Raw genomic sequence first — 16,268 nt, forward strand, 5'->3', positions numbered from 1 at the left:
CTTGGGCATCGATACCCCGATAGGGAGTATCGATACTCTACCCTGGGTATCGATACCAAAATCAGCTTCGATATTTTCAAAAATCTCTCAGTATCGATATTGACCACCTGAGTATCGATGTTGACCACCTGAGTATCGATAATAGACCCCGAGTATCGATACTCCTTGAAGGGGCATTGATATTGCCCTTATAAATCACTTGGTTTTTTCCTTTCACGAAGAACAAATATCGGTATTGTTCTTCCAGTACCAATACTGATAGACCTGGGTGCTCTGTTTTTAGCACAAAAAATACCCAATCACTCCCGAATTAATTCCACTTGTTGGGCTCACCACAAGCCTAAATTAATTCCACTTGGGTCCAAGGTTCATACAGTAAGGTAAATTCACTCATAAGCCCAAATGAATAAACCCGAAACTCCTAACCCATATTTTGGGGCGTTACATTATCTTTTGCATATTTGTTAATTATTAGTTTGATTCACTTGTTACTGTTATTAGCCCAGGTATTAATTTTACTATAATGCTATAGACATTTTGTATCTCTGATCCTTACTCGCCACATTGTAGTTGTATCTTAGTTTGCTTAATGTTTAGCATACCTTTAATGAATGAACTGTCACCAGCTAGTTTACAATTTGTGTGATATGCAGTTTATTTGGTGTATTATTTTTACATTAAAATTAATTGAATATATGACTTTAAATACTCATGTATTTGTCTTTAATATAAAACTTCCATTTGTCTATGTAGTGTGGTTTTCGTTTTGTAAGTAAGGTGGTTCGAATATAGTTGTGGTGGTTGGGGGTTAAAAAACTAGTATAAATTAGAAAGTTGTTGGGATAAATTAGATATAAAATATTGTTTAAGGACTTATTTGATGTTTTAGCAATAGTTTAGAGGTAAAACTAAATATTAACCTTTTTTCTTAACGTTACCACATCATTAATTTAACAAAGGTAACGATAGAGTGACTATTTTGTTATAAATTGATAACATTAGTGATCATTTTTATATAAATTGATAACGTTAGTGACCATTTTGTTACAATCGATAACGTTAGTAACAAATTTTTTACTTTTAAAACTTTAGTGGGGAAAACAAAAACTTACTCAAATATTAGTGACCATTGGATGTAGTTTACTCCATTTTAAAGTATTACTCCTTCTGTCCTATTAAATATGTCAACTGTTGACTTCTCTTTGGCCATTTTTTAACTTTGACTCATCATTATTTAAAATTTATTATTGATAAAAAAATATGAAAAAATATATTTTTAAAACCTTAAATCAAGTAGTTTTTAAATATATATTTTATAAAATTTATTTTTTAAAAAATATTTAAAATAATCATGGTCAAAGTTTAAAATTTTTAACTTTTTAAGAGTTAATAATGGACATATTTAGTGGGACAGAGTGAGTATATATAACACCCTAGACCAGTACGACACACAATCGACTAATTAGGGTGCTACACGAAACCACTAGAGTGTTTGACCAACTTTTTCTTTCTTTATTTTACTTTAAAATAACTATTTTAAGAACCATTTTATTAAAAAAATCCATAAAAATAATATATAATAAACTTTACAATGGGGAGCTCCCAAAATAAACATTTACATTCCAAAAATATAGAGACCAACTCCTGATTTACTTTACAACTCAACTTTACAACAAAGTTTACAAATATGCATGTTCAATAAAAACGCTAAGACATACTCTGGTTTGCTCTGGGTCTGGACCTCAGTCTCTCTAAGTCTCATCAACTACTCCACCGAATATATGTATGGAAACAAATTCCAAACACTGAGCTAACTAGCTCAGTGTCACACTAACAACTAAATCATACTAACTCTATATCACTGAAAGGCTTAAGCTATCAAGTTTACCGCTTTACTTTAGTGAGTATACTTGTATACTAACTCTTTACTCTATGTAAACATCATGGTGAGGTTGAGGGTTCTGCATCTTGGAGCTCACACACTCCTCTAGTCTACTGAGGATGATCCCCTGAAATCTCTGTTTCGGACACTACACCCTCGACTAACCTACCTCTTGCAAGTGTCAGACATAGGCCTTAGTTAGTCAGCTTAAAATTCCTTACGCATTCTTTAAGGATATATCCGGACTGAATCTATACTTTTGACTTTGTTAGCATTTCTAAAGGAACTTGGGTGTCCTGGTCGTTTCCCGAGCATTCAAGCAAGGTTAGTCTCATTTCATCCTAATTATTATCTTTGCTACTTTGAGTTAAACATTATTATTGTTTTAACTTGTAATCTTATTTGTGAGTATTTAAACATTATTTAAAGCCCTTTAAAAATTCTTGCCCAAACATAACCCTTGGTATCGATACTGCCCTTTGAGTATCGATATTCTCACTAGTGTATCGATACTCTATTGCTAACTTGAAATAAAGGGAAAAATGGAAGTAATATCTATACTCTTATGGAGATTATCAATACTCTACCCTGTGTATCGATATTCTCTTGAGTATTGATACAAAAATGGTATATTAAAATCTAAAATGTGATATCGGTATCAATACCAACCCTTGAGTATCGATACCAACCCTGTAGTATCAATACTCTTTGTATGAGTATCGATAATGCCTTTTACTTAAGCATGTTCTTGTTCTTCTAAATAACAATATCAGTATTGACTCATATAGTATCGATACCCCATCTCAAAAAATACCCTATTTGGGCCTGAAAATCCCTCTCAAACTCTCTATTTTGACTTCTTTGATGTTTCCAATTGTGATTAATGTCTTATGTGATATGAATGGGCATAAATAAGGCTTTTAAAACATGCTAAAATACTTTATTAAAGAATCTATCATGAAATTCTACTCAACATGCTTAAATCTTAACTTTCCATCTAAAACTCATTTCTAATGATCTACAACTGGTATAATGAAGTTGTGAGTGTGTTACCTAACTTTATTGGCTACTAGTAATCCTCTCGAATCAACTAGGATTCACTTTCTCTTTACCTCTAGCCTTGAACTTTCTGCCACCTCTTAGTTAATCAAAGATAAGAAAAGGGTTTACTAACTTTTCTTAAGCTTAAAACAAGTGTAAGAACACTCCAAACAATTTAAATTTACTAGAATAAACTTGAATCCTTTGAATTCCTTAATTTTCCTAAAAACCCATTTTTTAAAACCATGTTCAAACTAAAGAGGTAGGCCTTAGATTAAAGCTTAAGGAGTGATGATTAGGATTATTACCTTGGTTGCTTCAAACTAGACTTGGAATTCTTAAAGCTTCTATCTTTGCTTACTAAAGAAGAGAGAAGCGAATAAGAAAATAGAAGTGATATTTTGGGTTTAACGTGAAATCCCTTTAAATAAGAGATTTATATCCCTTTAAAACCAACTATGGTTAAACTACTCTTTTGGTCATTCTGATTTAAAACCCTTTCTAAAATCACCACTAAACTTTAGCTCTTGAGCTAAACTTAGGCCAAATACCCTCTTGCATAGATCCAAATTGACTTGAGAGATCTAAAAGGCTCAACTTACGGGTCTCGAGTAGACCCGAACTACTGACTCGAAATTCAAGGAATTACAGTATAAATTATAAAATAATAATTATAAATATGGAAAATTAAAATTTAAATATAGAAAAAGTGGACAAAGGTTGAAGCCTTATATCATTAAACACTTAAAATTTTGAGTTAATATATAAATATTATGAATGAATTTTAGTTTTAATTTAATTTAATTCTAATATATGTAATTTTTTTAACATAATATATGTGATTTTCAATTAAAATTATTTTAATTTAGATCTAAATATATTTTAATTATCAATTTATTTGATTGTATAATATAACAATCAGGGATAGACACAAGATCTTAAACTATGAGGGTGAACTTGAACTTATAAATTTTAGAAGAGATAAATATAAATTTATAATAGAAAATGCATAAAAAATTTAAAATATATGATAATTTTAGATCCATCCCTGATAACAAACTAATTTGTTATAAGTATAATAACGGTAATACCATTTTTTCATATCCACTTATTACTTATGAATATAGTGAGATGTATAATTTAGAATTGCAATTATAAATTTATTTTTTTATTTGAATAAAAAAGCCAAACCACGCGTTTCCCACGTGATTCTGATTTAGTCTGCTATTGCACATTATAAGTGGCTCCCTCGTAATTCTAAGTACAGTTCATGCCCAAATTACCCTCCTGCCTTATATTTAATTTTAGTTCGCACTTGTTTTTCCTCCATTTAATATCTCACTCCCATCTCTTCGTTTTTTGTTTTCTCGAGAAAACACAGTCCCACAATTTCGTGATCATCAACGTTGTTTCGAGGAAGGAAATATCGAAAAAAAGCATGACATCAGGGACGAGAATGCCGACGTGGAAGGAACGGGAGAACAACAAGCGGAGAGAAAGGAGGCGGCGAGCGATCGCCGCCAAGATCTTCGCCGGTCTAAGAATGTACGGCAACTACAGGCTCCCCAAGCACTGCGACAACAACGAGGTCTTGAAAGCTCTATGCAACGAAGCTGGTTGGACCGTCGAAGAAGACGGAACAACTTACAGAAAGGTAAAGCTCTATCCAGTTTTCTTAGGGACCAAAAATGAAAACTTATTATTTAATCATGGGTGGTTTCCCTGCCGGTACCGGCGAAGTCCCCCTGAATATGCGCATGTTAGTAGAAAGGTAGAGAATAGTGATAAATTACGCCCCGCGTAAGCAAGTGGTGTTTTTGAACAGTGATGGTGTCGTTTAAGAAAAAGGGAAAGCAAAGCACAAAGCACGAGGTTGTCAAAGATTCGATTTTTCTGTTTTATGTTTTTACTGCGTTTGGCTTCGGTGAGAGTGGCAAAAGGACGAACAAGATTTGTCCGGGCAGCTTTTTAACCAGAACTTGTTTGTTATTAAGACGATAATGCCCTTCCTCGGTCACCCAAAAAAAGCATTGGTTTGCTCTTTGCTGTATGCTGTAGCTTTTCAGGCAGGGGCAATCCCGTTATTTACATGACACTGTTCATCTCCTAGATTGAAGCTTAGCAGTGCAGTTTTGCTTTAACGTAAAGCTAATAATATGAGGAAAAAAGAAGCCTATTTTCAGGTTTCCCTCGCCTTTTTCTTCTCAAAGATAAGGTCACTTTGGTCATTTCAGTTTAAGCTTCTTATCATTATTTTGAACATTCCCCGGAATTATTGGCTTTCTAAATTGCTTTTTTAATCAGTTTTAATGGCGGAAAATGGAGAAAAAGGAGATATCTTTGGATTCCTCTTTTATGATGAGATTGAAAAAAAAGCTCTAAAGGAAGAAAAAGCTTGTAGGTTTTGATTAATCAAAGCTTAGAAGAGAACATGTTAGTAGAGTTAGCGTGTTTACATGGTGTATCATGCTTATGGTTATGCTTATGTAACACCAATGTCTTTGTCTCTTTGATATTAGTTTCCTCTTTAAATCAAAGCTTTTTGTCTGGTTGTAGTGACTATGGTGCCCTGTCATGTTTGCTTTTTGTTTTGGTCTAGAGGGTAGAGACATAGATGTTTCATGCAATGTTTTTGATAGGAGGTATAGGTTGCCCAAGTTTTGAATCCCGAACTAGATGTCCATAGACGATTCGATAAGGACACAAGTTCTTTCCATGATCATTAGGGATGAGAAAGTACGGAGAAATGGGTTTTTTGTCATTGTTGCTTCAGCATGTTGATCTGTTTCAGTCATTTTGTGTTTCTGCAGGGATGTAAACCGGTGGATCGAATGGACATAATGGGAGGTTCAGCATCCGCTAGTCCATGCTCGTCATATCACCCGAGCCCTGGTTCATCTTCGTTCCCAAGTCCGGCCTCGTCCCAATACACGGCCAATGCCAATGGCAACGCTGATGCCAATTCCCTAATCCCCTGGCTCAAGAACCTTTCTTCTGGCTCATCTTCAGCTTCGGCCAAGCTTGCTCACCATCTCTTTTTTGCGGGTGGTTCCATAAGTGCTCCCGTCACTCCACCATTGAGCTCTCCGACTTCTCGAACCCCTCGAACTAGAAATGACTGGGACGAAAGGAACGCTGGCTCGGGTTGGGCGGGGCAGCGCTTTTCTTACCTCCCTGCTTCCACTCCACCAAGTCCCAGCCGTCAGGTTTTTCCTGATTCAGGATGGCTTTCTGGACTTGAAAGTGGGCCGACATCGCCTACGTTTAGCCTTGTATCCCGAAATCCGTTTGGATTTAAAGAAGAGGCCCTATCAGGCAGAGGTTCACGAATGTGGACTCCCGGGCAGAGTGGCACGTGCTCACCAGCGATCCCTGCAGGTGTTGATCAATCATCAGATATTCCAATGTCTGATGCCATTGCTGCTGAGTTTGCCTTTGGCAGTAATATAACAGGGTTAGTGAAGCCTTGGGAAGGAGAAAAGATCCACGAGGAATGTGTAGCCGATGATCTCGAACTTACACTTGGAAATTCGAAAACCAGGTAACACACAAAACCATTTTGCATAATTCTTCAAATTCCGCTCTTGTTATCTAGTAAAATGTTTCCCTGATGCAGATAGAGCTTCATGGAAGAGAATGAGCATCAAGCAGCAACCGCGGAAAGAGAGCAAAAACATTCTCCTCCGTCATCCGGAGTTGAATTCCAGTTGACAATCGAGTTAGTACAGTGACCAGAAGCCTCTACATCCAATCTCTACCCCATTATTAATTTATAAATAGCTCATTCCTATGAATTTGCCTTTTTAAGTTGAAGTTCATTAGTCTATTTTTTATTTCTTTTCTTTCTAAGCTGAAACTTTAGCAGCGGCATTCGACAATGGCTCTGGCTGTTTTGTATGATTGTGGTTTTCTGATTGAAGAAATGGCTTTGAATGTCTGATTTATTTGTAGTTGCTTTTCATGTTCTTAAAATGATACAAATTAATGCTTATGAATTGGCCTTTTCTTGTTACGAAAGGTGCTTGAACAGATCCATATCAACGATGATGATAGCAAGGCAAAGCAATAATTTTTCTTTATCCCTTTGACAGGTAAAGAGCCAGATATTTCAGAAGAAAAAGAGTGAAAAGAACAGTAAAAATATTGGCGTTTTGATTTGAATGATTACAAACTCAGATACTTGCATGTTTACACACTAAGCATGATGATTTAATCCCATGGGGTCAATCAAACCGATCATATGATGATGTTCCAGAAAACAACAAAAGAAATGGTGCGTTGACATGGTCCACGGACGGAAAGCCCTCGTTTGATGTCGGGTGTAATGGTGAGAGACAGAGGGAGAAAAGGTTTGGTTGTGGTAATGAAATTATGGTGCTTCCTTGTGAATTATTGCTCGGCAGCCGCACAGAATAATCAACCTTTCCTTTTTTTTTTCTTCCTAAGGCCAAGGACAGATGAGAAACACTTGGATCCCTTACTGGCTGTTCTGCGGTGCGGCGTCTCAGTATACGGCTAAAATAAGATACTACCGGTTTTGTTATTATTTTAAATAAAAAAATGTAAAAAATAATCGAAAACATCATTATTTTGACTGTTTCCAATTACCTATATAGGTAAACGCAGTAAAAAAATCCGGTCAAAAATTAATGTTTTCGGTAAAACTATTTTTTCTACCGCGTTTACCTATATAAGTAATTATAATCGGTCAAAATAATGATGTTTTCGGTCATTTTTATACCGATTTTGTTATTTAAAATAATAACAAAACCGGTAACGCCTTATTTTAAGCGTATACTAAGGCGCCGCTCGTGAGCTTTCCCATCCCTTACGGTTAAGCTACTTTTGCTCTTTAGGTTGGAATTCCCACTTCATGACCGACGGTTTTGGAACAAAAGCAGTGGCCGTCAGGTCTCCGTGGGTTCAGCATTGAAAAGAATGATGGTATAAAAGATTATAAATCATCCACGTACATATGATTCATGTTCAGTTGGATTTGGACGTTCAGGCAGCGGCAGGTGGACGAGGCGTTGACCCTGGTTGTACACGATAAGAATGCAAAGAGGACATAAACATATGATCCCGATTGTAATCGGGAGCAGCAGCTGCCGCTTGCTGGGAATAACAACGGATACCTTTGCTGCAGCTATATGTATAACCACCATCAATGGCTCGTAAATCAACTTCTGCAGTCCGTCCTACAATGGCAACCACCACTCCCAGACCATCATAGAAAGAAAGATGTGCATTTCTAGTAAAATTCTTGACAGCATCATTCCTGGCAGACACAACCCTTACTAGTGAAGAAAAAATGTGGAAAACAACTTAATTTAGCAATCACATCAGTTTCATGTTACATGGACTCTTCCAGGGAAAATCAATCCAAAATCTCAAAGTACTCAAGTCTGTCATGTCATGAGCCGGCAGCTAAGCAGCATCGGTAGCTTGGTCCATCATGTATGGCTGGACAGACTCGAGTCGCACATGGCACACATCGCAGAGATCAGCAAAAAGTATCTTTCCCGGCATTAAACTCTGCCCTTTAGAACAGCCAGCACAAAACATGCAATGGTGTCTAGAACATATGATCGGGTGAAACCTCAAACCGCCGGTTCTGCTTCAAGGATTTCTTTCACATTACCCAAATTTGATTGGGCTAGTGTCTGAGCCATCTCTTGCTAACCTTGCTCCACCAACTTTATACACGTTACATATAATTTGCGGTATATACACTGAGAACCATTATAACATGAGCTTTATGTTAAGTTGCCGCTACCATTTAATACTATACAGTACTACCTATTTATATCTTATTTTCCGAAATTCGTTTAACTTGAAGCCAAAGTCTTTTGCTTTAACTCCAAAGATTTGTGCTTTGAAAGATTGAAACTGGTTATGGATCATTACTTCATAACTAAATTATCTGGAAACAAAAATCTTGAAGAACATAGCATTGAAGAAGTGGGATTTGATCTTAAAATACACTGTAAACTTTGGTTCTTTCATAATGAACAAAATCTAATGTTCAATCGGAAAGAAAATTACAACTCTTGCAAGAAAAGAGCGACGCGTCATAGTTCTAACTGCACAAACTCGCAATCATCAGCATCGCCACCGCCGACGGTGCCTCCACCGTTGTAGTACTGCATGACCGCTACTCTCATGTCCTCAAACCGTTCACTCCACTCAAAGAACCGCAACAATTTCTCTAGCTCCCTATCTTCACTATCATCTACAAACGGCCGTATAGGGACAGCATTCTCCGGTTGCAGAGAATAAGCATTCGGGTTGTCGTCAACGATGACGACTCTCCCCAAATTTCTCCCCATTTCCGACAAATCCTTGACGAATTTCCCGTTTACTTCCTTGCACGAATCCCGATAAATCCGGTGCGATATAAACCGGCCTTTGGGGTCGAGCTTATCAAGAACCTGGGAAGCGTACTGCTTCAGCCCCGCCGTGAAAATCACCACCTCGTGTTTCTTGCTAATTTCTTCCAAGAAAAAATCGACCCTGGGCCGTTTCAATACGTAAAAGTTCATGATTTGGCCGTCCATGCTCGGCTTCACTGTAAAATCGTACGTTTTAGGTGGTGGGTCGGTGCTGGAATGCACTAAGGTCTCATCCAGATCAAGAAAGACAGTCTTTTTTGTCGTGGAAATCAACGGCGGAAGCAAGCATCTGTCGAATACGAGAGCCTTGGGAACGATGAAATTGCTTTTGGATTCATCCAACTCTTCTTCTTGGTGAAAGATCTTGAAGCCTTTCCGGGAGCGCTTTCCGGCGGCTGAAGGTGTTGTCGCTATGTGGGATAACTTGGAGAAAAGCCTGAACATCCGGCGGCGGCAAGTCTTGATGGACTTGTTGAGGGAGGCGATGACGGAGAAAGAACAAACATTCTTCTTCTTCGGAGAAGTCTTTCTTCTATGATGGCGCTTGATGGAACGCGGCGGAGATCGCTTCTTGATGATCTTGGAAACCATTTCGGGGCTGTGAATTATGAAAGGGCGATGGAGATTTAACATTTCTTCGTTGAGATTTAAAAAATGGAAGCAAAAGTGGAGGTTTTCTCTTCGGTTCGGATCATAACGGGAATCAGTAAGGGTCCCATTATGCTTTAAAAATTTTGGTTCGGTGTAACGGTCATGGAATTGAGAGGTTCGGGGTGGGAGAGCTTGGTTAGAAACTAGTGTACACTGGAAGCCGTTACTTTTTATGTATCTTATTTTATTAATGACGGGTTGATAATTTAAAAAGGAGTTTGTTTGTGAACAGATTATATTATTTTTCGTGAAAAAAGTGTGAAAATCTAAAAATATGACTTATAAATAATGAAACAAAAATTAGAATAATTTATAAAATAATAATTCAAGTTTTAGGGATTGAGTTGGGCCTTCACAAACCTATACAAAAGGTTTTTTTAGCCCAATACCAGACGGGTAAAAAATTTAGGGTATTGGGCCTACCCGAATTTTATTTACCAAACTATGACATTTGCTACAGTCTGCCGAGGTGATGCGTAATGGGCCCAATGTGGGCCATTGTACAACAGGCAACAACGGGTAGTAACAGTTAAAGGAACTTGTCACCTTGAGGTGACGAGTTCAGCCGGAGATAATTTTAAAAAATAATTAAAAGAAAATTTAATTTATTTAAATTTTAAAAATACAAAGTAAATAAATAAATGTCAAAAATAATTTTTTACATGAAAATTACAAAGTAAAAATCAATTTATTATGTCTTCTAAGTTCTTGACAATGTCGCGAGTGGTTGAATGATAATGCCGCGGGGCTCGTCGAGTACGCCGGTCGTAGGCCTTGATCATCGTCATCGCCGTTGTCTTTCCAAGGATGTGTACCCAACACACTCTGCGATCCACCTTCAAAATATGGTGATGGGTTTATGACATTTGACGTTATCATTGTTGTAACTGCTTCGACTTGCCTTTTGTGACCATATAGGATATGGTCCCACTCACCCGCAACCACGTCTTCTGTCGAATATGCTTGAGTGTACTGCAGTGCATCCTATGAACCTTCAACCCAATTCGGTCAAGTCTCGACTGAAGTATGAAATGGAAGATTGAAACCGAAACTAACATGGGATGCATAATAATACTATTCCGCCGCATATGCTAAAGCGGAAAACGATGACGACGATGCTTTCTTCTTTGACTTGGACTTGGCACGTGTGGCCTAATGATGTTGTCATTCTGCCCTCTCTTCCGGTGTCGAGTGATATAATTTACCATTTTGTTCGTAAATCTGGAGATAGTGGGAATGGTCAAAATCTAAGTCTAGAGGTGTAATGTCATGATGATGGGGGAGCGATAGTTCACGCTAATTCCATAGGTCGATGTAGTAAGCGTGTCGCACTGACCAATTTTCATCATGTTTCCTACGTATATCGATTGTATGGAGCGCGTCCATATCAACCGTAATTTTCATAGGAATTGATTGGTGTAATAGTACTCTTTCGCTACAGATGCTGAAGCGGAAAACGATGACAACGATGATGGCGATGCTTTCTTCTTCGACTTGGACTTGGCACGTGTGGACTAATGATGTTTCCATTCTGCCCTCTCTTCTGGTGTCGAGTGATATGATTTACCATTTTGTTCGTAAATCTGGAGATAGTGGGAATGGTCGAAATCTAAGTCTAGCGGTGTAATGTCATGACGATGGGGGAGTGATAGTTCACGCTAATTCCATAGGTCAATGTAGTAAGCGTGTCGCACTGGCCAATTTTCATCATGTTTCCTACGCATATCGATTGTATGGAGCGCGTCCATATCAACCGCGAATTCCATAGGAATTAACTGGTGCGCTGCAAACTGACGCATCACTCTATCAGTCTTGTGCCACTCAACAATCGCTTGGTCTAATAACGGCGTCACGACACAACATAAGTGGGAACCCTCTAAAAATTACGCAGGCAATACGATGTTGATATCCTCGTCAACATACGGAAGCCACGAGAACTGTAAATATTAAATATCAAAGTTAGTATTTATAAAGTTAAAAAGATTAAAAAATAGCGTATGTCATACTGTGAATCAATCGACAATATCGATCCTCATCCTTATGTTTCGTGCATCGACACCCGCCAACTTCGTCTCTGATATTTTATGACGCCATATAAAATATTTAAAAAAATGTTATAAACAAATAAGAATAAATAAATAAAATTTTGAGATTAAAATAAGGTTAAATAAATGAAGCTAAACAATTACCTTGCAGCCAGCGGAAACTCAACAGGAGCGTCTGTAATCGGTGTCAAAACTGGCAAGTGATACCATGCCTAGGACTATAGCAGTAACATACTGCCTGTCACATCAACTTTTCAACCACGTTGGACAGTTGCAGCCTTGCAAAGCTACCGGTAAAGAAAGGCCAAAATCACAGAGCCCCAACTGGTATTCCGACACACAACGAAGTTGTCCAAATATCGTAGATAATGGGTGTGTGCCAAATTATCGGATTTTTCACGTAATAATGTCCTTCTGATCACTTGGAGAAGAAATGCTCGGGACGTAGAAAAAATCTCCGCCTTGGTGGACTCTTCTGTGACTTGGAATTTGGACTCCAACCACATTTTTATTACCCGATAGCCCCTCATGAAGTCGGATGGTGGCCATTTTCCCAAGACTTGATAAACAAACGTCGCGGGGGTCGTAAATGTTTTGCCTCACCATGAGGGCTTTATTCATTGGAACAACGAGTTGGTAAGCCAACACTTGATGAGAGACTCGATCAACGTCGGGTACACATTGAAGCCACGTAAAAATATGGTTGAAAATAGACTGAATTGATGTAGATATACCATCATCCGCTGATGCATTTCTCTGGTTGTCATCCCCCGACTACGAATACTCCATTCGTCGTCTGGTCCACGTTGGATCGACGAAACATGGACGTTATCCAGGCACAACATATATACTTGGGTTGCCATTTTTCGAGATTTTTGCACAACATATGTTTTTTTTCAAAAAAAAAATTGATTTAAGGTTTGGTGAAATACCAAAACCCCAAACCCATATTATACTTAAACCCCAACGACTATAAACGGCTAGTGTTTCAAAATGTCCGGCCGAAATTGATCATTAGTGCCCGTCTGCCTATTGAACAACGACTACTTTTTTAGTTCAAAGGAACTCGTTACCTCGACGTAACGAGTTCTATCGAATTTTTTATTTTATAAATTTTATTTTTAAATTTTTTTAATATATATATATATTTAATGGACTCATCACATCGGCGTGATGAGTCCTTATCATTAAAAAATAATATCCAAAAGAACTCATCACTTCGAGGTGACGAGTTTCAGACAAACTGTAACAAATGTCGTAATTTGTTAAATAAAAATTGAATAGACCCAATACCTTAAATTTTTTATCCGCATAAGATATTGGGCCAAAAAAACCTATAAAAATAAACAAAGCCCAAAGTCTTATAAAGTTAAAAGCATGGTATGTAATAGATATGAAATTGGAAAAAATATTATTATTTTCCATTAAAGAAAATATATATTGAATGTATTGGGTAGTTTATGACGATCTAGTCTTTCACTGATTTAAACAATATAATTTATAAGAACCTAATGTGAAACGGATAATCGAAGGACAACACGTGTTAATGGTAGGGCCTAGGGGTTGGGATTTTTGCATGCGCATTGAACAAAGTTTCGTTAATATTGCATTCACATGGTTTTTTTTATGAGGGTTACGGATCGACTTTAAAAAGGTATTTCTATTAAATAAAGAGATATTAGTAAATTCATTTTTTTTAATTAATTACTAATATCCTATCTATTAACCGATTAATCTAGATCGGATATTACAGAAGTGAGGTCGACCTCCCAATCCAGTTTGCTCAATTCGCAAACGTCAAGATTCGAACTCCTGACCTTACTTAAGGGACCTAGTACCTCATCCCATAAAATTAACTGGTTGTTGGTTTAAATTCGTGCTTTTGAAAATATGATTTTATATTATATTGGTTTGATATCGTTAATACTTACCAATTAACATAATTTGATTCTGAACTATCAACATTTGAAATACATAGTGGGATTGGATTAATTCAATGAAAAAGAAAATTTTTACGACAAACAAACTTCGCATATCGAAACATATTGTTAATGTGACACACTAAACCATATTATTAACTAAAATTGTTCTTATTAGTAAATATTAAAAGTGTAAATTACATATTTAGTATATAAATTATAATTTTTATTTCATTTTAATACCTAAATTTTATTTTTTAAAATCATATATAGCATTTAGTTTAAGTTTCAATTTGGTAACATTCATGTTAAAAACTTAATATGATGTGGCATGACATGTCAAATATTTTTATTATTATTTTTAATTTTTGCATCACTTTTTTCTTTCTTCGTTACTATTTTTAATTAATTTTATTAAATTAATTAGGTGATGACACGTGTCTCACTTATGAGGACAAAATAAAAGAAATAACTGAATCAGACCTATTGCATGAAATGCAAGGTAGGGGTGTACAAAAAAATTGATTTGACTGATCCGATCCGTTGATCCATTGATCCGATCTGAAAATTCGGATATCCGATCCGTTTTTCAATTTTTGGATAGTTCGAATCGGGTATCCGAATTTTTTTTCGAATTTTCGGATCAAATACGAATCAATCAAAATCTAATTTTAAATTATCCAAAAACCCGCGATTCAAGGATTATGCACATGCGGATTTCATAATGGGTATAAATGCCAAGGATATTGTGTACAATCAACTCCTTCAGTTCTTTAAATATCAGCAATGATCCCTCAACTCAGGCCTCGGTTTATGTAATATCAGAAATCTTGAGATAGCACTATAATAAATTGGATAAGATGATTAATGAACAATACTCGCACAATTTGATGAAGAGGATTAACAAAAATATTATCCGAGATGAGATGTACTAATTAATCAAAGAGTTGACCAAATAAGATATTCACTTATAGAGATACATGTAAAAATAAATATGGTAAATAAAAAATAATTAAAATAAGAAGAAGAAATTGTTATTGCGTCGTGATAGTTTATTATTTAGAAGTGAATTAGGTTTAATCGATGTAATTATAAAATGAAGGATACAACATTCCCTGATTTATACGCTATAATAGAGTGTTAAAACTCAACTAATTATTTTCATGTTGAATGCCGGAAAATTATAGAAAATATCGAAAAATTATCAAACATAGATCAAGTAACAAAGGTTTAAGAGAAGAGAACTGCTTAACAAAGGAAGAGGAGATGAAGAAGCTTTTCATGTTAGATTTGATACTCTTGTGTGGTATTTTTAACATGAACATCTTGTGAAGATCGGTCCTATTATTTTTCTGTTTTTACTATGTTTTTTAGAAAGACCCGTTATATGTATTTTAATTTATGTTGATTTTTATGGCATTAATCAAATAAATATGTTGATTTTTTTGTAAAAAAAAATCGGATTCGGATACGGATATTCGAATATCCGAATTTTCGGATATCCCATTTTTTCGGATCGGATACAGATCATTACTTTAGGTATCCGAAATTTTTGGATATCTGAAAATTCGGATCGGATAATATCCGATATCCGATAATGCACACCCCTAATGCAAGGCTCTCAGTCATATATTTAAGTGATGGAATACACTTTAAAGTAAATTTCAGTAAACAAATTCATTATATTCATACTTTGCAGTGAGGGCTTAACGCTATTTATAGTTTGTTTACAGCCAACCATAACAGATTTGTAACAACTTCATAACAAACTATTAACTTTCACACTCACACTCACACACACACTCAACAACCTCACACCATGCATACAGCTCAGCTGCTCAACTAACTGATATCACTACTAAACTGACTTCACTCACACTCAATCTCAATATGCTAATATTCTCCCGTCTTTCTTCTTCTCCTTTTCTAAACTAAGCATTGTTGGACATGGACCTTGTCTCGAAAAACCTGAAACGACGCCTTAGCTAAAGGCTTGGTAAATCCATCAGCAAGTTGAAAATCAGCAGGTACATAACTCACTTTCAGTTTGCCAGCAGCAACCTTCTCTCGAACAAAATGAATGTCAAGGTCAACATTTTTTGATTTCGCATGATACACTGGATTGGCAGTCATTGCCACTGCACTTGTGTTATCACACCAAACAATAGGACTATCTAGTGAATGCAACCCTAGATCACTCAATAAGGCATCAACCCAAGTTACTTCAGCAGTAGCTTCTGCAATACTTCGATATTCAGCCTCCATCATTGAGCGTGACACCGATTTTTGCTTCTTAGATGCCCATGTAACCAAGTTGTTGACAACAAACACTCCATAG

At 36.4% G+C, this 16,268-nt stretch overlaps 2 protein-coding genes across 3 annotated transcripts; one reads left to right on the top strand and one right to left on the bottom strand.

Annotated features, from left to right (window-relative positions):
- The first annotated feature begins 4,228 nt into the window (after nt 1–4,228).
- LOC120137398 (BES1/BZR1 homolog protein 4-like) lies at nt 4,229–6,869 on the top strand. Of its 2 annotated transcripts, XM_039153152.1 has the most exons (3): nt 4,231–4,577; nt 5,734–6,464; nt 6,540–6,869. In XM_039153152.1, exons 1-3 carry the CDS (start codon nt 4,362–4,364, stop codon nt 6,541–6,543), a joined length of 951 nt encoding a protein of 316 aa, XP_039009083.1. In that variant the 5' UTR covers nt 4,231–4,361; the 3' UTR covers nt 6,544–6,869. The 2 variants fall into 2 exon arrangements, with proteins under 2 accessions (XP_039009084.1, XP_039009083.1); XM_039153153.1 differs by lacking the exon at nt 6,540–6,869 and having other exon boundaries at nt 4,229–4,577; nt 5,734–6,468.
- A 1,978-nt stretch (nt 6,870–8,847) lies between these two features.
- LOC120137394 (CTD small phosphatase-like protein) lies at nt 8,848–9,962 on the bottom strand. Its single transcript, XM_039153147.1, has one exon. It carries the CDS (start codon nt 9,946–9,948, stop codon nt 8,995–8,997), a length of 954 nt encoding a protein of 317 aa, XP_039009078.1. The 5' UTR covers nt 9,949–9,962; the 3' UTR covers nt 8,848–8,994.
- Between the last annotated feature and the right edge of the window lie 6,306 nt (nt 9,963–16,268).

Source organism: Hibiscus syriacus, unplaced genomic scaffold (assembly GCF_006381635.1).
Source record: "Hibiscus syriacus cultivar Baekdansim isolate YM2019G1 unplaced genomic scaffold, ASM638163v2 tig00110657_pilon, whole genome shotgun sequence".
NCBI classification, from domain to species: domain Eukaryota; kingdom Viridiplantae; phylum Streptophyta; class Magnoliopsida; order Malvales; family Malvaceae; genus Hibiscus; species Hibiscus syriacus.